The sequence below is a fragment of the Mytilus edulis genome, chromosome 13, assembly GCF_963676685.1.
Source record: "Mytilus edulis chromosome 13, xbMytEdul2.2, whole genome shotgun sequence".
Taxonomy (NCBI): Eukaryota; Metazoa; Mollusca; class Bivalvia; order Mytilida; family Mytilidae; genus Mytilus; species Mytilus edulis.
In genome coordinates, this window is record NC_092356.1 from 39632747 (window position 1) to 39658574 (window position 25828).

The 25828-nt window shown below is 32.6% G+C and overlaps 1 protein-coding gene across 1 annotated transcript in view; it reads left to right on the forward strand.

Annotated features, from left to right (window-relative positions):
- The window catches only part of LOC139501252 (uncharacterized), a 75778-nt gene that overhangs the window by 1787 nt on the left and 48163 nt on the right, over positions 1-25828 (forward strand). Inside the window, exons 3-10 of the mRNA XM_071290272.1 lie at positions 418-510; positions 4346-4404; positions 4766-4948; positions 14300-14446; positions 14677-14796; positions 20817-21098; positions 23952-24099; positions 25259-25493. Of these exons, the coding sequence (XP_071146373.1) occupies positions 418-510; positions 4346-4404; positions 4766-4948; positions 14300-14446; positions 14677-14796; positions 20817-21098; positions 23952-24099; positions 25259-25493 (1267 nt within the window). The remainder of the gene's footprint in view (positions 1-417; positions 511-4345; positions 4405-4765; positions 4949-14299; positions 14447-14676; positions 14797-20816; positions 21099-23951; positions 24100-25258; positions 25494-25828) is intronic.

Below are 25828 nucleotides of genomic sequence, written 5' to 3' on the forward strand. Positions count from 1 at the left end.
TAAATTCCTGCCATACTGTATAGTGTTTTATTCAAAAAGATATCAACAACCAAGTATCAAGCTTTGTCATTGTCATCATTTACTTCAACCTCAACCAACATTTAAAATTTATAAAAATAAACATATAGTTACACCCGAAAGTTAACACTTTCTGCCGATTTGATCATATTTTTATCGTTTGGTAATTTTAATCATTACAATAGCGTTTAATTTTCATTTTTTCAGTGTATAATTTTGTGCGTTAAACTTATGTTACTTTTGGCTGTAAGGAAGTTATAAAAGTTAAGAGAAATATCTGGCTTCAACATATGACTAATCATTTTAGCGATGCTAATCAACAATGTTCAATTAAGTTATCTGTACACAACTGAGGCTATCTTCGTATTGAAATACTTATGTGTCATTATCATTTTACAGATCATGTTATCAACAAGACTCATATACAGTGTCTGAGAGATACAAAGGTAGATGTGGCGATGGGTGGAAATGGTGGCGCTGCACTAAATACAAGTAATTTTAAACTGTCTTTAGTATTTCTTTACGATCAGCATGGTTTTTTTTTATTTCTGTTTACCTGTTCTCAAACTGTCCTTCATGTTAAGGAACTAAAGCTTGATTTTCAGTAAATGCAACATTTGTGTTAGCAGACTGTTCTTTTCGTCGTGTCTTGTGTGAAGTTTTGGATAATTTACTTCTACTCTGTGTCTTTTACGGAACCAAGAAAAGGCCACTGTGAGGGAGTATTTTTTATAACCCAGCGTTTAAATCGATGCATATAATATTTTGTAATGTCCGATTTTAACTTCGTCATGGTAGTGTTCATACATTTTGAAATCTTTATCAGTCCAATTTTGCTGATAGTTTTGAAAAAAAAGCAATAATGGGATTTCCGTAGCACAGAAATCGTCGGCCACAAATTTTCACTAAACATATGTTTTAATCATGATATCCATGATGAGTTTGTGTTACCCCTCAAGATTTCATTTCGCTTCTCCAAAACAGGAGCCAGATCAGCAGTTGTCTTTGTTTGTTACTAATAATTGTTCTATATTCATAAATTTGCTGTAAACTGTATATGTATTTTATGAATTAGTTTATTCCACATTTGTTTGTTCTTGGACTAACAAATGTTCTTTTACTTGAAATATCAATTAGATGCTTAATTATAAGTTTTAGTTTGTGAACCTTTATGCGAAATTCCTTAATCTAGTTTACTCTTTTTCCAAATTCAATACAACCAGACAGAAAATACTGCCAGTATAACTCTACTTCAAGAGTCCCCTTATTTTGAAATACGTAGTTTGAATTTTCATAAAAAAACAAATCGATATTATTTTTGTTTAGCCCGGTTTGGGGATATCAGATCTCATATTGTTCTGCTCTAAGTTTAAAACTTCTTCACGGATACAACGAAATTGTGCACACATTTCAGATAAACCATTGTTAATAGGAATGATATTATCAACAAGACTCCTGGCATCTTGCAGGTTTTAATATGATTTTGATTCTTCCTATTGATTTTTTTTATTTGTTTGATCCCCTTTTATATTTTTAAGAAAAGGGAAGAATCATAGCCGTTGACGAATTAAAAAATATTAGGCAAGAAATGGATGCAATAGATGTTCTGAAGTTTACCCGACAAATCTTGATTGGGTACTTAAACATGTGCAATCTCACAGTTTGTACTTACATATGTTAGGAAAATTGATGTTAAGTTGAAAGATATCATTATTGTTATAATATTTCTCACTACCAATAATAATGAGTATGCCTACTGTAGACGAACGTAGTATGTACTGGTGGCCGCGACCTGTTACTTTTTGACGTATAAACCATATTATTGTTTGTTTTCTCGATTCAAAAGATTATTGAATGTAGTTATTTTTCATATATGAATGCTGAGGTAATATTTGAATCTTGTAGCATGCTATATTTGCTTCTGCGCAATCAAATGAATTTAAATTATCATTCTTTACATTGTTGTCTCGACGAAATATTTCAAACAAAACATATCATTGTCCCTACAAAAAGATAGGAAGAATGTTATTATTTACACCTCGGCATTTTTTTTTTATGCAAGATGATTGAACATCAGGTAAGAAATGTCACTAAATGCTCATTTAGGCCTACACGTACCTACGAAATAATTAATTTGCATCCTGTATTACGGATAAGAAAAAAAGAAAGAAAGAAAACGGACAAACCCCACGTTGTCTCACTCATCAACCTGTCCTTTTTCGGCTATCCCTTAATCATTTCTTTTTGTAAACAAACTTCTCAATGTGTTTGTAATTCAACCCGTTAACATGTTACCGCATATATACTTGCACGCATGCACGCAACGTAGACACATTACAAGTCAACACATCTTTAAAATCACTAGTATGTTGTTTACAATAGAGCATATAGTTCTAGATACATTTTATTACCATTCCTTCTTTTTTTTCATCTGTATAATTTCGGTTTGTGACCCTTTCAAAAAAAGCCCAAAAAGGACAGGTTGATGAGTGAGACAACGTGGGTTTTGTCCAATTTCTTTCTTTCTTTTTTCTTATGTTCTTTTTTTCTCAAGAACGCTTAACCATGGTAATGGCCTGCATAATAAATCATTATTCTGATTGGACGGAGTTGAACAAAAACCAACAAAAAAGATATATGGTATAATAAAAGAAGAATATTACGGACTTAAAATCTACATAAAAATGAAAATCAAGGTTAACAATGTGTCATAATCACCATTGTCTGTCAATGTCGTAGGATTTTGTAGTAGGATTTGCCTTAAATTATACATGAGTAGGTAAATATCACTGACCTGTTCGAGTGCTATAAATTTTTCTTATCACTAAAGCTTCCAATGCGTAAATCATCATTATATTAAATAGTACAATATATTATACTTCAAGTTATATAAAAGATTTTCAAAATACATATATCGGAAATTTAATTACTTGTCAAAAGCTATATTATTTAGATCATTTTCCTTTTTGTGTCGGTCCGTCCAAGACATAGACACCGAAATAAGTTTTTATCTCCAACTGTTGAAGTCGTTTATGACATATAATAGTTTCAATTGACATTCTTTCATGGATATGAACTTTTAAGTTTTATTACAGATAGTAAACTACTAAAATTGTATGTTTATATAAAAGAGGAGATGTTGTATGAGTACCAAAGAAACAACCCTCCAAGCAAGTCATAATATATTATCATAGTACAAATTAAATGTACTGAACATCGGATGACCGCAACTTTTTTTCCCAGACAAGTTCTTGTGCTTGATAAATACATAACAGGGAATTCAATCTCGCCCTTATAACTATAATATTATTGCATGACGTTCTTCTTCCGTATGCAGTATTTATGATTGTTATTGATATATATATTTCTTAGGACAATACATTTTCATATCCTTTATCTGTGTTCTTAAAATATTTTCATGAATATTTATTGAAAAAAATTAACAAGTGGTAAAAGAATGTTATTTTGCTATCGATAATATCCGTGGAATTATACGTAATACGGTCGGTTATTAGTCAAAAACGCAAGTCACTTGGATAGAAATGTCTGTGGCAACATAACATCGGAATGCCCGCACGGTCATCCGCTGTACGGTCTTCAATTGAGCCCTGGCTCACAATGAACAACAAGCAAAAAAGTGCCTCACAATTGCTAGTGTAAAATAATTTTTAAAAAAACCAACGACCGTCTAATCTAAACAACTATTATCTGTACTATTAAACGAAAAGACCTCATTTTTGTGTGTAGCTTCTCTTCCAACCACAAAAAATTAATCATCATGCCTCTGTGTTCTATAGGTAGCATGCATATTTGCATTTGTCATCTATTCTCATGAATATTCAGTTTGGACTATTTTCGGAGAAAAACGAAGATGAAGGCGTCCGGGTATTGTTTCCGTCATCAGACCAACTTTAAAGTCATACAAGATTTCCGGTTTTAAACTTGCACATAATTTTCTTAAGAGTAATCGGGGATATGACAATAATTTTCGAGTTGATAGATACTCTCTATATCATACAGCAGTTATCGCCGTGGAGAAGAAACTAGGAATTGATAGTTAATAGCAAATACACTGTATTTATAATATACGTATGTTCATAGTATACAGAAACGTGAAAACAATGGAATTTAACAGAAAACAAAAAATAAATATTCTTTAGAGAAAAGTGCATATCCACAACTTTTGGAATCGTCAGCATTTTTCGTCAAATTGTGTACTTTTGTCTTTAGCTATACTGAAAAAAAGTCTGAAAAAGATTAAACTCTTTGCTCAAATCAGAATGCGTCGGATATCTTTTTTTTTAAATATAGTACTTGTTTTTAATAGGGACATTACTAAATATAGACAGATTTGTTGTTCAGGGTACCACCAGTCGTCGTGTAGAGGTAATGTTTTTTAAATCTTCTTAATACATATTTGTAAATAGTCGTACACCGTTAACTACTATTGTATCATATAGCAGTATATTTTTGAAATTTAATTGGCAAATTTAATAAATTATTTTAGAAAATTCACTTAAAGCAAATAACATTCAAATATAAGAAAGATTGCAAAACTTATATTTGTATTTACACGAATAAAACAAATTAAAATGGACACAGATACCAGTTCACAGATTTCAAGATACTCATCAACTTTTTGGGTATTTCTTTTTTTTATAGTAATTTTGCATCTTCTTTTTTGTCCTTTTTTGCATGTCAATATATTAATATATGTACATCAAAATTTAGCATTTTTCTTTTCAAGCTTTATGCAGTGGTGGACAATTGACTAACTGGTATGGTGCATGCAATAAATACTACGAACATGATAGCGTCACACACAGAAACTTTGAAGTAGTAAAACACAGTGGTGGTACCTGTATGCGACCCAACAGGTGTGATTGTTGCAATGAAGGATTTTATGCTGATAATAATGGTTACTGTAAAAGTAAGAAATCGAGATTTAAATAAGAATTTTTTTTACTCATCACTTTGTACTCTCTTTTTTTTCAACCATCGATTCACGAAAACAAAAAGCGAACACAATACAAGGTTTTCAATCGTCCAAATGCGAGTAAACTTATCCTTTGATACATGCATAATGTATGTACATATGATAAAAACCATGTCATATAGCTTTGATAACCGAGCGTATACATCAAACAAGCTTTCGACTATTAAACTATGAAAACTTGATGACAACAATTAATTAGAGTGTAAATGAAATGGATGTATTGAGCCCCAGTCACACTGTCACGTTTAAAGTGCCACGTTTTACTACGTTTTTAAAGCGTAGCGAACGGGAATATAAGTAACGAAGCGTATCTCAAAGTAGTGATCCTTTGTTTAAAACGGGACATGCCCCGTAAGTTTTGAAAATTCAACAACAAACGTAACGAAATTTGAAACGAAGTAAAAACCTAGTGAATACGTATCAAAGCTTAGCAGAACGTAACAAAACGCACTTACTCCGTATTGAAACGTATCAATGCGTGGTGGAAACGTGGATGTACACGTACTTTTACGTAGCAAAACGTGATAAGAACGTAGCACAAACCTAGTAAAACCTAGCTTTAAAAATAACGGGACATTTTTATTCAAAACTAAGTTGAAACGTAGCATTTTAAAACGAAGTAAAACGTGACAGTGTGACTGGGGCTTTAGCAAGTATAGGTAAAAAAAGGCATTCAGCAATGATTGAAACCTATGACGTAAGCTATAAACGACGCCGAAATGACGTGAAATATAAATGCACAACTGTTAAACAATTTAAAGACATATCACAATTAAAAAACTGTTGAACAATTCAAATACATATAACGTACTATACCAAGTCAGGAACATGGAAGTGTTATATTATAGTTCGTTTCTGTGTATGTTTCATTTTAGTGTTTCTGTTGTGTCGTTGTTCTCCTCTTATATTTGATGTTTTTCCATCGGTTTTAGTTTGTAGGCCGGATTTTTTTCTCAATCGATTTATGAATTTCGAACAGTGGTATACTACTGTTGCCTTTATATATACACATGGAAAAAAGTATTGCAACACCTTGATATTTTAAAACTTGAAAAATCAGCCCCTTTTTTTTGGATGACATATAATAAAATATGTGTATAATATTATAGAAACATAGTTTATGATAACATTGGCATTGAAACGAACAAAAAATATTTGAAAAAAATGATTTATATAACCACAATTTTATAACATTCGTTTCCGTCAGTTTTAGTTTGTTACCCCGATTTTGTTTTTTGTCCATGGATTTATGAGTTTGAACAGCGGTATACTACTGTTGCCTTTATCAATAACAAAATGAAGTGTTTTTTGTACAAAAAAATGCATTTTACAACTTTTACTGTAGTCGAACTTTACAATGTCAGACATTTCAAAATTAATCTCCAGATGACTGGTCACATCATGGTTGATCGTATACGCCAAACAATTAGTACTTTGTGCGCAGCCTCCATTCAAACGGATAACGGCATCTTAACGTCTTCTGATTCCTGTCATACATCGACTAATTTGTTGCTAAGGTAGCAGCAACCATTTCTGATGAAGGGCATTGTTTTTTTCATGATGTGTTTGAACTGGGGTGTCCTTTCGCGCACTTTCCGCCCAATAGTGTCCCATATATGCTCGGTATGGTTCCAAGCCGGGCTACGATCGGGCCAAGGAAGATGAACCAAATTTCATTTGAACATTGGATCTTCCTCCACGATGCTAATTTCCAACTTTGGCGAGCTCTGCACTACATTGGATACGGAAAACTGTGTGTCTGTTCGTTAGCAAAGGTCTCCGAAATGGTCTTATCGCACGATAACCAGTAGCGATGAGTTGATCTCGAACAGTTCTTGTTAAAAGGCTCCTGTATGGCCACCACTCTCTTTTAAGGATTGTCTTGTATGCAATGGGTTTCCTTCTGACCAACCTTCATTATGCTTGATTTTCTCAGGCAAATGGTATAGGGGGTCTTCATGATCTCGGAAGGGTTTTAACAGCGTTTATTGCCTGATTTTTATTCTCAAAACGACTTATAGTGGAATGGTGATGACCAACAATACGTGCAGTTGTTACAGCGACATCCCTGCTTCTCTTATGCTGATAATCTGCCATCTTGCTGCAGTTAAGAGTTGTCAAGGACCCATTACAAGGTGTCAATCACATAACTTTAAAAACTTGGTTATTTAAAGTGTTGAAAACAATGAGGGTAAAAGCATCTGTTTTGCTGTTTACGGGTACAGTAGCTGCATGTGCAGATAAAAACTTATCGAGTCGATATTTATTGATTAAACTCAGGTGATACTTAAATAATGTTTAACTAGTTCTATTTTACCAAATTATATCACAAAAAAATAAAGAGTGTTTTTTTAATTTCAATTTCAATTTGGTGTTGCAATACTTTTTTCCATGTGTATATATAACAAATAAAATTTTTACGCGCAGATTTTTTCTTTCATTTCAAACCGTCTTATTAAAATAAAGGACGTGAACGTTTTTGACTGGGAATATTAATGAACTGGACATGAATTCCTAGGAGAACTTGTCTGGTCTGAGGAAATACATTTTATACAAAGATTAATGCACAGCTTTTAAACAACATAAAACACAAGAATTAAAAATTTGATTTGTTTACATGTAAATTATCTCTTTTATTACACATTTTCTAGTAAAGCAAAGGACATAGACCTTACTTGGGAATATTGATGACATGGACATAAATCATCGGAAACCTAGTCTGGGGACATTAACTACTGACATCGGATTAAATATACTTGTATATTATGTAACCATGAACTTTTTATACTAGAAATATATGTCTGCCAGTACACATTTTACCAGGACTAATTTATCTCTCACAAATGCTGACACATGCACTTCTAGAGTCAGGGGACCTTCATATTCATAGTTGACCAACTTTTGATTAGATGGCTTAAGATGGATTAAATATTTCATTTTATTATCGCAACAATTATAAAATGGACAATATTGGCGACTTTTCTCTTCAGTGTGACTGTTTTAGGAACTGTAAAGAGTGGTATCAATATGTCATACCCCACTAAGTTTTTGTCCTTATATCTCATATCCAAATAATGTTCACCCCTAATACTAAAAGTATCCCAATAAATATTTTCTACAAATACCCTTATCCCTAAAACTATTTTGAATTATCCTAAAAAAAAATCAGTAGTTCCTCCCCAAACCATGTTGTATGCGTTGTTGTAAGAATGTGGACCTTTAATTTTTTATTAATGTCTAGTCTCGATGGTATCTAATATGCGACAAAGTGACGGAACATTAATAGATAGTTTATTTATTTGTAATTTTTATGATATCGAAGTATATATATACATATCTAATTGTTTTTTTTAGTGTGAGATGTAATATTTTCTACAACCGTCCTAGATTAACGCAGAAATAGGTAAAAATGCACATCAAAATAACGAATTAAGTAAATCTTGCCTCGAATTTGTTTAATATCTCGTTTATTTGGCACAACTTTTTGGAGTTTTGGATCCTCAATGCTCTTCAACTTTGTACCTGTTTGGATTTATAAATATTTTGATATGAGCGTCACTGATGAGTCAAATGTAGACGAAACGCGCGTCTGGCGTACCTTTGATAACTATTATTGTAATTTTCACTGTTATTAATAAATGTTAGATAAGTCATACAAATCTAATCTTGAATTTCATCCAAATTCTCTCCTAATTTTGGGAATTCGTTTTAGAATTTCAAATGTGACTTCAGTTTGTACTTTGTGCGTTGCACTGGATTTGGCGAACACGGCTGTGTATTTTTGTAATGTTTCCGTTTTCATTCTGTAGCTTTTCACCACTTCATTTTAATCATGTATATCTATTATATAGTAATTTTATAAAATTTACTGTTTGCAAAAGTATGAATTATTCTAAATAATAAGGATTACCCTGGCCGTATTGGTCACAACTTTTTTTAAACTTTTGGTCCTAGGTAATCTGCAACTTTGTACTTGTTTTGGCTTTCAAACGTTTTTTATCTGAGCGTCGCTGTTTAGTCTTGTGTGGACATGTCGCGCGTCTGGCGTAATAATTTTTTTACCTGGTAGCTTTCGTTTGCGATCATTCGTTTGTTTCTCTGACCTATATTTTCTCCCATTTATTTGTATTGTAGTCTTGTCATGTAATGTTGTCATTTTAATGTTATAATTAACATTGCCATTAAAGCGGGAGGTTTGGCATGCCACAAAATCATGTTCAACCCACCATTTTTTCTTCTTCATAAAATACCTAGTAACAAGTCAGGAAAATGGCTATTTTTGTATTATAGTTCGTTTCTGTGAGTGTTACATTTTAATGTTGTGTTTTTGTTGTGTCGTCGTTCTCTAATATTTGATACGTTTCCCTGAATTTTAGTTTGTAACACGGATTTGTTTTTTCTCTATCGATTTATGAATTTCCAACAGCGGTATACTACTGTTGCCTTTATTTAATTGTTTACATTGTACGGAAAGAAAGATATGGTCATTTTTATAAATGTCCTGTTACCAAATTTTGAATTTTTCGAAAAACTAAGGATTTTCTTGTCCCAGGAATATATTACCTTAGTCGTATTTGGCACAACTTTTTGGAAATTTTGGGTCCTCAATGCTCTTCAACTTTGTACTTGTTTGGCTATATAGCTATTTTGATCTGAGTATCACTGATGAGTCTTATGTAGACGAAACGCGCGTCTGGCGTACTAAATTATAATCCTGGTACCTTTGATAACTGTTGATTAGGAAATTGCAAAATTAGCCACGTTGAGCACATAAATACTTGTATTTCTGTGTATGGAACGCAAAAAATGGGTCATATCAAAATGAAAGGACCCGGTTTTGTCAATGTTGTTTACTACAGAATCACCCGGTTTTGCTTATGCATAGGACCGAGTTTTGTTTTGTTTTGAATATAACATTAGTGTCGGATCCAGGCGATGTCTAGATCACAGGCTCCAATCCATTGATTGATTAATTGATTGTTGGTTGCTTTACGCCGCATTAGCACAATCCACACCTTAGCCCAAACATTATTAAGTCAGGTTTAAAAAAAAAAAATTTAGAATAAAATCGTCCTAAAAATTGATCGCTTTGATACATCCGGTGGTATGTTAGTTGTTTGAAATACGACTGCTTTGAAAAAACCTAAATCCTTCCCTATATATTGTCAATAATATATTGACCAACGTCAATGTACGATAATCATAACACAATGGAGAGATAGCAGAACCGTTTCTTATAGAAGTATTAAAGAAATAATCATTATTGCATTTCCGTGATGGTCTGAGACTATTATAAAAATTTATACTTGGTTATGGTTACAATTAGGGATGAATGTCATGAATATATTTGCTTTTTAATGCATGATTATTGTAATCCTTTTCTCCCAATAAACATTCATTTTTCTATGGCGATTCTGCATGCATTCACTTAACATCATGTCTCATATTAGACGGCGTGCACAAAGTTGACGGCCACTGTAAAATGCGCTTTTAAAAGTAGCTTTATACAACCGTGTTAAACATATATTTTAAATAGGATTTGTTTATTGATAAAATGATTAGAGCCAGCTATAAAAATACACATAATTAAAACGGTTATCAAAATTAAATCTATAAAGAATGAAAAGAACATGGAAAAAACGGCAAAAATGTGTGTAACTTGTAACATGAAATAAGCATAAAATTTAATTTTTGACCTGGAATTTGTACAAATTCAACGTATATTCCTGCATTTTCGTACAATACTTTTTTTCGGATTCTGAGTATGACGTCATTGTGGATGAGTTTGGAATGTTGTTCGTTATGTGTAAGGATCAATATTAGCAAATGGAAGAATCGGTGAAAAAAATATGTACTTGCTATTTAGCACTTAGCCTTAAGAAGATATTTTAAACGATCATAGGATAAATTACACCCCTTGTTAGGTGAGATTCCTTATAAAGATAACCATCTTGTTGTGCAAGAATATCACATATCACATGTGCGTGTTTCAATAGTTAAGACCATAAACTCTAATTTAAAGTTTGAACACTTAATTTTACATATTTCACATAAAAAACGTACAGAGAACTTAAACCTCAATTTTGCGTTAAACCTTCATTTCTATGTATTTCGAAGTTATTTTATTGTTTAAATGCAAAGTAACTTATTATTAGTTTTGTTCCAATAAAATAGGAATTCAAGTGTTTGGAGATTCAAATAAATAAGAATATGTTCTCTGAAAAAAATCGTGTCCCACCTCTTTTAAACGCTGAAGTTCAATTATTTTATGTTATTATGCATTTTTTCTTTGACACGACCGGGGTCTACTTTGTGAAATCTAGGACAAAACCGGGTTGTACACATTGAAAAAAACGGGTCTTTTCATTTTGACATGACTCATTTCTTTCGTTCCATACACGGAAATACAAGTAGTGACTGATATGTTATAGTTTTTCTTTCTATGTTGTGATGTTACACTATTGTTTCGGGTAAATTGGAGGTTGCTATATTTAAATGTTAAAACCCGCTGCATTTGTTGGCGCCTGACCGAAGTGAGGAACTTAGTTTTGTCCTTAAGTATAGCTGTCGTTTGTTGAAGTGGTTATCGCTTCTCGTCTAGTTTTATATAGGTTAAATTGGTTTTCCCGTTTGAATGGTTTTACACTACTCATTTCTGGGGCCCTTTATAGCATTCTGCTTGATATGAGCAAAAGCTCCGTGCTGAAGACCATACTTTGACATATAACGGATTTCTTTTACAAATTTTGACTTGGATGTAGAGTTGTCTCATTGGCACTCATATCACATCTTCTTATACATCGAGGTGCTAAAAGTGGCTTGTATTGCAATCTCTAAGTCAACTCTTTCTTTCCGTACAATGTGAACAATTTAAAGAGATATTAAACAAATTCGTGGCAAGTTTCACTTAATTTGTCATTTTGACGTGCGTTTTTACTTATTTTCCGGTTAATCTAGAACGGTTGTAGAAATTATTACATCTCTCAATAGAAAATAGTTATATATGTATATTTACTCTTTGATACAAAAAAAAACATGTTCTATCTATTAATTTCTCTTCACCGTGGCGAATACAAGATACTATCGAGTCCAAACATTTTTTACCGGGTTAGTTTAGACACAGTGGATACTAGATAAATAAAACGTTACCGTAGAGATCAGCATGTTATTTGACAGTAATTGTCACTTAATCGTTAAAACATGAAGTCAGTGTCAGATCGAGGTTTTCGCGTCCTCTTTCCTCAAATGGGTAAACGGGTAACATTGGTTTCAGATTCCTCCTCTAAATACAGCCCAACATCTTATTGTAATGTCACATAATTCATATATGATCATATACATGAATAATTGAGAAGTATTATATTAATATTTAGTCCGTTATATTCCATATAGTTAATTTTAAAGTCAAATAGGTTACTTATAAGTCCAATGGGCCGGCTGTAACACTGACTATACAAGCTCTGTGATTGTATTATATTGATTTATACATGTTCACATGTCACATTAATAAAATAGTCACTTACCTACTCAATTAATCACTTTCTTACACACGTTTGTCGTGTATGCATAATAGGAATCTTCAGAAATTACTATATATGGTCTTCAGATTGAAATTTTGTAAATAGCCGCATCTATCAAACCAAGCAAAACATACAAAATCACTGATGGAAAATCATTGCCTAAATCAAATAATTTTCCGACACACACACAACTTTCCAACATTGACTATCTTACATGAGAAAGTTCAAATCAGATTTCAATAGAAATAATCACAAAATAAATGTATATAATATACACTGCAAGTCTTCGAAAGTCTGTACAAAAAGTTATATACGAACACGATATATAATTCTCCTATAATGCGGGGTTCACACATTGCCGATTGTTGCTCCCATTTGAGATCCGACAGCGATACGACACGAAAAGTGAAAAAGTCGGATTACTATCCTCAATTATCTGGAATGTCCTACCATTGTCCAAACGCAGTCGTTTAAGTTTATAACAGATTCCTAAGGGTTAGGAAGGGTCCGAATAGGTCGGCGAAGCACCCCGACAGTTAGGTGCGTCCCGTAATATTCAGGGAAACTCAGCCGATTTGTTTTGTCGGATTACAACCGTGACTATGTCGTGACAGATTCTGCTGTATCGGATCAAAATCCTAACAATGTTCTGTGTTTCTGAACGGTGTCCTGTGGATCGGGAATGATCTGGAGAAATTTTTCATTGCTGTTTTTCTGCCGTTTCAGTCCAGATTGCATCCAAGAGTCCCGACAATTACAGAAAGCAATACGACTGAGACCAGACAAAGCCGTTAGAAATGCGATAGAGCGCAAAATAATAGGATTACGTTCCGATAGAACCTGATTATCCCGAATATGCCGACAATTTTCTAACGGATAACTTCCGTCAGCGTCGGTTCACTGTCTGGTCACGGTCTGAACTCTGTCGGATTGCATTCGGTAGAATCGGGACGCAGTCGTGACAGACTTGGTCGAATTTTCTTATGCCAAAGATACAAATCGGTTTACAATCGGATTGAGACCGGGATTATCGGGGAAAATTCGCTTGGAAACGGTTGAATATCGACGCGTCCTGAACAATATCTGATTGTTGTCGTGATTCTGAACTCTGTCGGATTGCATTCGGTAGAATCGGGACGCAGTCGTGACAGACTCGGTCGAATTTTCTTATACAAAAGATACAAATCGGATTAGAATCGGATTGAGAACGGGATTATCGGGACAAATTCGCTTGGAAACGGTTAAATACCGACGCGTCCTGAACAATATCTGATTGTTGTCGTGATTCTGAACTCTGTCGGATTGCATTCGGTAGAATCGGGACGCAGTCGTGACAGACTCGGTCGAATTTTCTTATACTAATTCCTTTAATAAATTAATTTTGTCAGTTTCATAAAGTAAATATTCTGTTTTAATTCCACTGCTCTTTATTTTTCATGTTCAGAATTCAGTATCCCTTAACAATGCATCACATCCCATATCCTATTTATTATTTAGAAATATCTTATATCTCTAAATCTTAAATGGCAAATATCCCGTATCCCAATATACCATATAAAGCATGGTTAGTGTTTTTTTTCTCTTCTTTTTTTTTATAATTTTTGACATAGCGTTCTCAGTCTTTTTCTTTTACTTATAAATTTGAATATCCTTTGGCATCTACTGTCTCTTGTTACATACACCTAAAATAAACTCTAAACATACATTGAAATACACCAACTAATTTCGTTACAGACAACAATTTTACATGTTATGATTTTTTCAGTATGCCCATATATACCAAATTGCGATTATAGAGATTGTGATCCGCTCGATGGCTCTAAGAATACATGTAAATATTGCAACTATGAGAATGCACACGAGAAATACGAAAGAGCATATAAATACAACGCTGATAGCAATGCATGTCAAAGTATGTATTACTTAGTTATATGCACTTCAATCATATTAATGCATTTCTCTTTTATTTCTAAAGTCTGAACAATGTGTTATACGATGTTGTAATTTTTATTTTGAAACATTTTTTTTAATATCATTTGTGATTAAATTTTCCAAATACATGCAGAAACATCCTAATCTATTTCAAATGCACAAGTTTGTACACATACCAAACGGTAAAATACTCTTTGCTTATTTTTATAGAAACTTGTTCCTGGAGGCCTGACAGTACTAGATGCTTTCCAGGATATTGTTCGGACGAGTATGCAGATAGCTGTAAGTGTACATATGGGTTTTCCAGTCCAAAAGAACATTGTAGTCGGAGTGAGTATATTTACTTTACAAATAACTGCCTTGTTCATTAAAACAATGTATATGTATGCAAATAATAATAATGGATCTTTCAAGATCTTCCAACGCGTGAATGGCTCGTACTTAACTTGCAAAAGAAATCAATTATAATGTCAGATTAAAGTAAAGATCAGTTCTTGAATTCAATTTCCCATAACATGTATGTTTTTTTTTTATATAGATTAGACCGTTGGGTTTCCCCTTTGAATGGCTTTACGCTAGTCACAAAGTGTTCTTTGTACTTATTTCTCAGTATGAGTCAATGCTCCGTGTTGAAGACAAATTGTGACTTTGATGGAAAGTTGTATCATTGACACTAATATCACATCTTCTTATATATCTAAGTAGTGTTGTAAACCGGTTAACAAATTAACCGTCGGATGTACCAACTATCATAACACAAAAACAATTATCGGTTGAATCGAACCTTTTTTAAAATTAATCATGTTAATATTATATTTGTTATTGATGTATATTGAACTCAATAATTCTCAAATTTGATATATATCATCGTGGTACTTAAAACGAATCAAGATGTTCAGTTTATTTATTACGTTGCTTGATTTACAAAGAAAGCATTTAAATTTCACTTGATTTATAAGTACAAAGACATTCTGTCTCTGTTTAAAGTTTACGATTGATATACACTTTTTTTTAAATTCATTACATGTGACATATAATGATAGATGTGAAAAAAAGGTTCTTTTGTTTGAAATATATAAATGCAGCATTATCAAGCTCGTTACGTGTTTTTGGCTTCTATTTTGTGTTTTGTATACTGTTATTTGTCTTTTTTTCACTGTTTCTTTGCCATGGTATTGTCTGTTAGTTTTTGTCTTATGAGCTATTATCCATTCAGTATTTTTCGCCTTCCCTAACATTCAGATTTTTGTACTCTGATTTGAAAAGAACTTTTAACTCAAAGGAGTTCTGTGTTTCTTACTCGATAAAACCTGGACGCTACTCGACAAATCATATTGAATAGAATTCGATATCAAAATATCCTTATTAATGTTATACGTGTTTTTAAAGTGTCTGTAAATATAAGTTTTTTGTAGGTCCAACAATTTTTCTCCATGCTTTCCATTACAGTAGGGATTTATAGTATATCTAATCCGCGCTGTATTTCCTATGCAAAATATAGTATATTCTATTTATGTGTATGAATATATGGTAAATAACTACATTAATAAGTTTTTTGTTGTTGATATACAACTGAAAATGAATTTGAACTATTGTACAGTGTATTATTCTGTAATGCAGTTGTCATGCTCAAGTGTATCAATATGTACACCCTAATGTTCATTATATGTCTCTCATCTTTAGTTCAAAGCTGTACTTTATCTTAGGTTGACGTTTGAGATCTTCAATTGAGATAAGGCGTTTTTTTAATAGAAAATTTCACTTAAATTTTTAGGATATTTGAGCTTTACCAACATAACATTTGATAAACGTCTTTATCTTTCATGGAGTGGATCGAAAGCTATTCAACGACACTCTTCTAAAAATAATTTGCTGTACGGGGTTATCAAAATGTTCATTATACATAACATTAGCATGTATTGATAGGGTGATAGGAGATTATTAAAGGAAACAAAAGAGCAAAAAAAAAAATATAGGTCAATGTGCTTGTTTTCGACATATTAGCCATTGAAATTTTGGCGGGGAAATTTTCTCTCTTGATTTTTCATAGATTTATCAAATACCTTTTCTTATTTCGGGTTATAAAAAGGGCACAAACGTCTTGCGGCCATATAATCATCAGATTCGTACTCAACGTTTTGAAAATCAAACACGATACCTCCTGTTAGTGGTTTAGAATTATACTAAAATAAGATATATGAGAAGCACATAACCCGTAATTATATATCTTGTGAATACGTCTGTTTAAAGGGTTGGCTCTCTTTTGAGGTGAATATTGACATTTTCGTGCTTTGTATTGAGTATTATCATTAAAGATTAGATGTGAAATACCTGAATGTTTAAAATGAAAGCATGTTGGTTTATATTTACGAATAATGTCCTTGCACCGATGATAAGATTTAGTAAAAATTAAAACCCTGGTGTAATAATTTTTCAGTAGTACGGAGATTTCTTACGTTAAATCAATTTCGTTGTTACGTATACGAGGGAATCGAACAAGTTGAGACATATAAACACCTTTTGGTGGTGACAAGGGAACATCACCATCTGAAAATAGATAGTTAACAATAGGAAATAAAGACTCATCTCTTTTATCATAAATTTTGGTATCAAGCTTTCCTTTTAAGATATAAATATCAAGACTCTGAAAAGGGAAGTTTTCATGTTAGTAATTCAGATAAAATAAGAATAAATCATGAATTCTTATCTGTCATAGAAACATGCAGGGATCGCTACATTACTCTTTATACATTACAACATCACATAATGACTTAGAAGTGAGCACTTGAGGTTCGGTCGAATTGTTCCCTTTCCTTTGAGTCATTATATATATATATATATATATATATACAACTCGTCTAAACATCAACCCAACAATGTTAGATCTGTAAATTTGCTTTCGCAAATTTTTGGTTCTTCCCTCGCCGGGATTCGAACCCATGCTACTGTGATATCGTGACACCAAATCGCCTGCACTGCAGCCGTCCCGCTAGACCACACGACCACCTGGGCTCTCTAAAAAAAGAGCTTTCGGTGGGCATGTGTTACCTTTCCACGTCAGTTTTAATCTAGCGGCGTACTACAGTACATGATATATAAGGCATGAAGATGTTATTGTTACAGATCAGCTAAATTATCTATAGTAAAGGATCCTACAAATTAATGTAAGATACAGTCACAGAAAATAATTATATTCATAAGTACGTCTGAGTCAGTGACAACCCTACAACAGATGTATCCATCGGATCGCCATCAATGATGGTGATACATGGCTGTGTACATAATGTATATACAACTCGTCTAAACATCAACCCAACAATGTTAGATCTGTAAATTTGCTTTCGCAAATTTTTGGTTCTTCCCTCGCCGGGATTCGAATATATATATATAAACATTGTTGTGAACTTTTAAATTAAAATTATTATGGTCAAAATCACCTATTAAACTGTTTTCATTTATGATATTAAAGCTTTCAAATCAATGGATGCGACGTATAGTATTGTTGATAGGTAGGATAAGTTAAAGGTATTGTTGGTTAGAATGGAGGTAGGGAGATGTCATTCATCTTTATGTTGAGGTAAATGCTGAGGGTATTTTGTTTCTGTTTTTTTTATAACCAAAAACTAATTTCGAATTCTGTGGCAACAAAAGCATTTTACACGATAAGAATTTTAACACATTTGAGTAAATTTACAAACATTGCATCATGAGTATCCCCGTGGCTTGTATTATAAGATATCTATCACGTTTTGCTAAGTCACTTCATCAACTTCAAATTTCGGACACTGATGTAATGCTCATTTGGGGCAATTTACTTTCTTGTAGTATGGATGATCTTTAAGTCTTTGTTCATTTTGATCAGTCAAAAGGATATTGTAATCGGTTGTTGACCATCTCAGATTTGCAGTTAATCAGTGGTTGCGAAGGCGGATTTGAATCTATTTGTAACAGATAAAAGAGCTAATAACGTAAGCACTGAGTTCGTGGACTTCTTTCTCAGCAACCGCATTTTTGTAAACAGTTTTTGGCAGGTCCCAAATCAATATTGATACCTAGATAACAGTTGGTCTTTCACGAATGATTCGATTCATCTTCGCTCGCCAAGGGTAACGATCCAATACCCTCCTCTCCCTCCAGGGCGGATTAAGCTTGAATTCTGTGGAGACAAAATGCAATGATTTCTATCGGTCGCAGTCATAACTGGATGCATCCAATCATAACGCGCTTTAAGATGACCACGTGTAAACATTAAAAGTTTAAATAAACAATTGCCACGTGCTGATTATGCAACACGTATTTACCAAAAACCATACGACAATATGTAGTGACAATTGGAAGTTCCTTGTTATATTTCTTGCGCAAATGTTGGAATGTCAATTTATGTGATCGAATCCTGCTATACAAAATTTATAAACACTACACTACTATTGGTCAACAACGAAGTAAACGGAATGGGTAGTGTGGAGTTTTTATATCGGTAGATGGCGCAGCATTATATTCACAAACGTTGCCTTAATCTGCCAAGGGTTAAGAGGAGGGGATTGGATCTTAACCCTTAGCTTGCGAAGATGGATTTGACCCAGATTTAGAGTCGGTCCAGACAACAGCGTATATATTGTCAAATTGTACCTCTTATAAGATCTTTTAACCGTGACGGTACTCGGTATCAATTTTTCCATATTCACTTTGAATTATGAAAACCTGACACTTTCGTCAATAGTTCTGATACAGCAAATCGATACTTTTCTGTTGAAAATTGTTCTTTTTTGGATTCAATGGAAACCAATATAGATGGAAATCCACTAAAGTAGCATCTTTCAATTCTTTTATGCTGTACTACGGAATTTTACTTCGAAACAAACGTGGTGGTTTGACGTAAATTACAACATGTAAAATAAAGTTTTTAAGAATGAAATTATAACTTATTCTTCATCCAAGACCCTTAGTAATATCTTATTATTTAATTTTTTAGTGATGTACATGTAAAGTATTATATTTTGGGTTCCACAAACAATTGAGATGCTAAAAAAAAATACGTGTTTTTACTTGTCTTTTTATTTTGTTTTGCATTAATTAGGTCTTTCCCCTTTTCGTGGAAAGACCTTTTGTTTTTCTTCTGTCGTCTGAGATGCTTTTTTGTCTTACAACATATCGAATGGATTTTTGGTCAATGATGTTGTACAGTAATGGGGATTTCAAAACTCACCCTGTGTGACCGAACACTTATTTTTACAGCAGTTATCTCCCCGCGTCTTTTTTTTTCTTGTTATCGCTATATCTCTAAAACCGTAAAAGATTAATTTTTAACAAACAGTTTTCACCAAATTGTTCATCTACTCTTCAGAATGATTTAGTTAATTTTGACTGAAGCGATCGGTAGACATCTTATGGGAGTTTTTTCCCTTTGAAAATTTAAAATAATCGATATGTTGGATAAATTCATACGTTATAAGTCGTAGAGGCCTACAGTCTTTTGATATGAAGTCCTTGGTCAATTTGAAGTAAATTGAGGTCAAGGTCAAAGGTCAAGGTCATGATAAAAATTTTGAAATTTGCTTGTTATCGCTATTCAAAAGAAACTGTTACAATAAATGATATGATTTATTTGCCAAATAACTGTTTACAATAAGGCGCAACTTCAACCTATTTAAGTAGAAGAGTTTTGGTTAACCCTTATATAAGTTTTCTCCCCTTATGTATTTGAAATCAGCATTTCTCCACAACCATACAAATGATTGACATGGGGTCTCATGATTTGAGATCACTGACCTTTGACCTCAAAATTGAGGTGAAAGTCAAAGGTCAATTTGACGTTCTAGATATTGACCTTTGCTAAAAATTCTTTCTGGTTCATTATAAAACAATTAAGTCTTCTGCATATACCTATTAATCTTATTTTTTTATATTAGTTTGAAGTACCAATTTACATCAACAAGGAGTGACATTTTCTAACATCGTTTTTTAAATTTCATTCTCATTATCGAGGTGGAAAGACCTTCAATTGTTCTCTGAAGAATTGGTTTTTAATTACCTTTTTTTTTTTTTTTAACTCTCAGCACTTCACGTCCTTACTATTTATTCTAATATCAAACATAACGTTATTTACTTGATTAAATTATCCTTTATAAAGTGTGATTTGAAAATTTAACGTCTTATTCTGTAGTGAAAAAGGGTAAATATGTTACAAATAATTGCTGCAATTGTTATGAGATGATCGGTAAACAATGTTTAGGATTTCTTTCTGTGACTGTAAAATGCATTGATTTCATTGTACGCTTTCTGTATGACAAATGTAAGTTGATAATGTAATGGTTTTCAATTTCCTAACTGGCTATCATTGTACCTTTCAGTAACAATAGAAATTAACATCAGAGACGCACATGTTCGTTTAGTTGATGAACATGAAACTACAGTTGTCTCCCCTGAAAATGTGAATTCTCCTAGATCAGTACCAAAGAAATGGACTAATAACCAGTTACTTAAAACGCTAACGTTTTCCTTAGGAGCAATATATAAAAACGATGCAACTATGCCCAAGTTTGCACACCGGGTTACAGACGGAAACACACATTTTGTATCCAACTTTTCTACTGGTATCATATTAGGAACAATGAATGCCCTATTGAAAAGAGGTAAAGCTATGATTTCAAGGAGTTCAATGCACTTAATTATTAATTATTAACTTAATGCAATTTTACCTATTATCGTTGTCAATATAATGGAAATGGAATTATACGACTGTCATACAAGTTAGCGCTTTAGCTAGCTATGAAACCAGGTTAAATTTACCATGTTCTGCCTAAGAAAATGCCTGTACTTAGTCATGAATGTGACAATTGTTCTCCATTCGTTTGATGTCTTTGAGCTTTTGATTACATTTTATGGACTTTTCGTCTAGAATTTTCCTCAGAGTTCGGTATTTTTGTTATTTTAGTTTTTGATATGGATTGATTGGTGTTTAACGCCACTTTCAATCCTATTGTGCTATTTCGTAAGAAGTCAGAATGCCCCAAAAAGAAAAATGTCAATCCTGGTCAAAAGTACAATAACAAAATTATCTGAGGAAAATTTGAAACGGAAAGTCCCTAATCATATTGTGAAATCAAAAGCTCAAACACTTCATTTATTTGACTTGGTACAGACATTTCCCTATATCATCTTAACCTCTCACTTGTATGACAGTCGTATTAAAATTCGACAACTCTGTGTGAACAAAACAAACAGACATAGTAGGCAAAAATGTCAAAACAGGGTTACAGCAGTTGTGTTTATAAAATCTAAATCACTATAAAAACAAAGAAAATTTAACAAAGAAAAACAAGAAGACAATATAGAAAAATTATATTAGCAAAAACAAAAGAAAAGAATACAAAATTTTCCAATTTACTTTGAAAATTTTGTATCCCTGTCTTTCGTTTTTGCGAATAAACTTTTTCCATATAATTCTTAGTTTTGAGTCTAGCCGATCCGCCACGGGCATAGTTGTTATTATAACTATAACAAATTTGCCTAATAATGCAAGAGCTTTGTTAAACATATGGTCAAATTCGTCAAGCTTCTGTAGCACTAGCATGTAGTAAATTTGAATCCCGCACGTGGCGGATTGGCATTTTCATTTTTTTTTATTTCGAGCGTCATTATTGTGTCCTTTGTATTCGTGTTGATCAGTTCATAGTTTTCTATGTTGTTATAGTGTACTTTTGTTTGTCTGTTTTAGTTTTAAGACGTTTATAGTTTATTTTCCACATATGAGGTTGAATGTTCCTTTGGTATCTTTTGCCTTTTTTTTTAATTCGAGCTTCACTGGTCAGTCATTATTGTATAAAACTCTGTTTTATCTACAAGTATCTACATCTGCTTACAGTCCATGTGTTTTAAAAATTGTAGCAATCTGCAATAATTATAGTTATGATTAGACCTCCGATATAGTTCAATTATTGCATAAAGAATAACAGCTTATACAGGGGAAAACAATTATGTAGGAGTCACAGCAACAATTCGACCAATTATTACCAAGAATGTGTTATAAAAGAAGGCAACCTCTGAAAAACATATATAGCACTTTTCATATTTCTGCGTTAAACCCGCTGTTGCTGACTTCACAATCGTTAACATGATTAAGCCCTCTGTTCTTGACCTCACAAAAATTTTACCGATTTTTAAACTTTATTTTCATACTAAAAAAGAACGAGGTAAATTATATTCTCGTTTTTTTTCTGATAAAAAATGTCGCGCAAACCAATTTATCGCCAAAAACTAGTTAATTTATAGTGATGTGTTTTCCAAATCTAAATTATAAAGAAACTATGGAACGCCGTAACTGTCTCACAGTGTAAACATATAACGTGTTTTGCCGGTTTGTCTTTACGTCCAATAATTTCTTCTTCATTGTATGTGTAAGTGACTTTATTTCCTGACACGTAATTTCTGTGTTCTGTCATATTAATTATTTGTTTGGTCTAACAATTGTACGATATGTCATGGCCAAAATTTGTTGTGTGCAATAGTCATAACATGATGTGGTAACTACTGTAAACTCTGTGAATACCTTCAAACTTTATGATAAAGGAAGTAAAAGCAAAAAGCAAAATCAAAAGCTCAAACACACCAAACGAACAACTGTCATATTCCTGACTTGGTGCAGGCATTTTCTTATGTAGAAAAAGGTGGTTTGAACCTGGTTGTATAGCTAACTAAACCTCTAACTTGTATGACTGTCGCATCAAATTAATTCATTATATTGACAACGATGTGTGACCAAAACAAACTGACATAAAAGGTAAAATCTACCCTTTATGTTCTTCTCTATGTAGTGTCTATGCTTTCTTTAAGTAAGTCAGTTAAGTGCGTCCTGTCTGAAATATGATTGTTATGCTTAACGTTTTGTTTTGATACATCTTTATTCTATTTAAATATCATGATATTATAATCTAATGACTTTATGTTGTGTTTACATAGATGTATCTTAAATGAACAATATAATACGTCATGATATATGTGCAAATGCCTATTACTTTGTGTACAAATACCTCAAACGTTATGTGCAAACACCTTTTACGTTATGTGTAAACACCTATTACATTGTGTGCAAACACCTATTACGTTAAGTAAAAATACCCATTACATTATGTGCAAACACCAATCACGATATTTGCAAACACCTTTTACGTTAATGACAAAACGCCTATTAGAGATTTCAAAATGGGAACTGATGTTGAGGATCAGTTTCCATCAGGTTAAAACTAAATAGTCGAAAGAAGGTCATTATTGACGCCTGTCATACAATTAGATAAGGAAAACAATAACTCTTTTTGAAACGATGCATTTTATTCAAACATCTTGGATTTTTACAGCATACAACCTTATCTTGAAGTCACTGTAAGAAACAACAGTGGATCATACTGAGTTTCTAGACTCTGTTTAATAATGTTGAGAAAGTTTTAGGATCATTTTATACAGAAGGTCATTTCAAAAATATATTTTAGCAAATGGAAAAATGGAATCATTTTTTACAAATAAAAACTGTAACAGTAACTGTCATCGAGATGCACCTTTTCCTATCAACTCATTGTACCGCTGTGAAAGTGGTAATGTATCAATATCAAAGTACCTTCCCTTTGAGCATAATGACTGGTGAGTGGAATCTGTGTTGATTTTTTTCTTCTTTTCTGTTTTACCATTTTGAATTTCTTTCTTATCATCTACCTTAAAACATAAAAACATAATACATGACTATTTTTCTTTATTAAATACGATAATGCTCGTATAGGACGGTAACGTAAAATATTTTTGATACTGTAATTATTTGTGAATTTATTATTTATAAAATGTCCTTATATTCAAATCATTCAGGTTACTGTACCATTAATCAAAGAATGTCGTAGCCGATATCTAATGACACTAACGTAAAACAACATGTGGTTCTTTCAGATGTGTAAACAACGTATACTGCTAAATATAAAGGAGTAGGTCTGGTAAGGGCCGGTTTTGGCCTCAAATTTCAGGTTCATCTGACGAAAGATTTTGATCACTTTTGAAACACTAAAGTGTCTATTTCAGATGATTCAATTAGTTTATGTGAAAATTTTTAACTGATTAACTCATTAAAAATTCACCGATTCAAGCTTAAATATGAAAAATCTATCAAATATGCCTAAAAATGTCACTTTTCAGATGGTTCTTGTCGAAAATGAAAATGGCCGCAACCATGTTCAACCTTTATATATGTTATGTATTATCATCAAATACAACTTACATTTCAATATTAGAATGAACACAAATGCGGCCACTTTCGTTTTAGACGGAAACTGTCTAAAATTTAACTAAAATGCTAAAATTGTGAAGATTTCGGTAATTTAGCATGACTTAATGATGCTAGTACCCGATATATGTGCATTATATATAAAAAAAAAGCCCAGATTTATGTAGCAGGAGCATTTTACTTTCCAATTAATAACTAAAAGTTTACATTTTAACAATTTTGAAAAACGGCTATATTTTGGGGCCAAAAAGGGGTCATTCTGGACCTACTCCTTTCGGAATTTGCTACTCGACATAGCTTAGATATATGTAGTGTGTGAAATATCATACAAAATATATATCATTTTAAAAGTTATCAAAAGAAACTACCAGCAAAAGGGCACAATCATCAGATTTATCCGGGAATTAACCATTCAGTTAAAATTTCACGTATTTCAGTAAATTAGTTAAGAATTGTTTTTAATAAGCAGCACACAATATCAATTTATAAATCAATTAATTAATATACCTGTATTAAAAATATAATTTAAAGGCTCAATGTATCTGTTTTACTTGAAAACGGAGGATATTTGGATTATGAAAACAGAGATGATAGACGAACATACAATGACGTAAAAGAATGGCCGAAAGATCCCAGAGTTTATTTGAAAGGAATACAGACAAGAGAATCCTACATATTTCACTGGGACGTAGTGCTTCCTTACTATGATTGTTCTCAGTCCCTTTGTCCTTCGCTGCCTGTTTATGTACCTGATACTTCCACTTCTGTAAGTATTAATTTTGTCGGAAGGGCAATTGCGTAGGCAAGTTACAAGGAAAAAAGTATAAAGTTATATGTTAATGTAATTCATTCATAAATTATACGAAATTACTGGTTATTGATTGATTTGGACCTTAATAACTATGCATTGTAAAGAGGGGCAAGATACCAGAGGGACAGTCAAACTCATAGATCGAAAATAAACTGACACCGCTATTGCGAGATATGAACAAGACAAACAGACAAATAGTAGTACACATGACACAACATATAAAACTAAAGTTTGAGCAACAGGGTAACCCAGGGGTAGCGTAAGCAGATCCTATTCCACATGTAGCACCC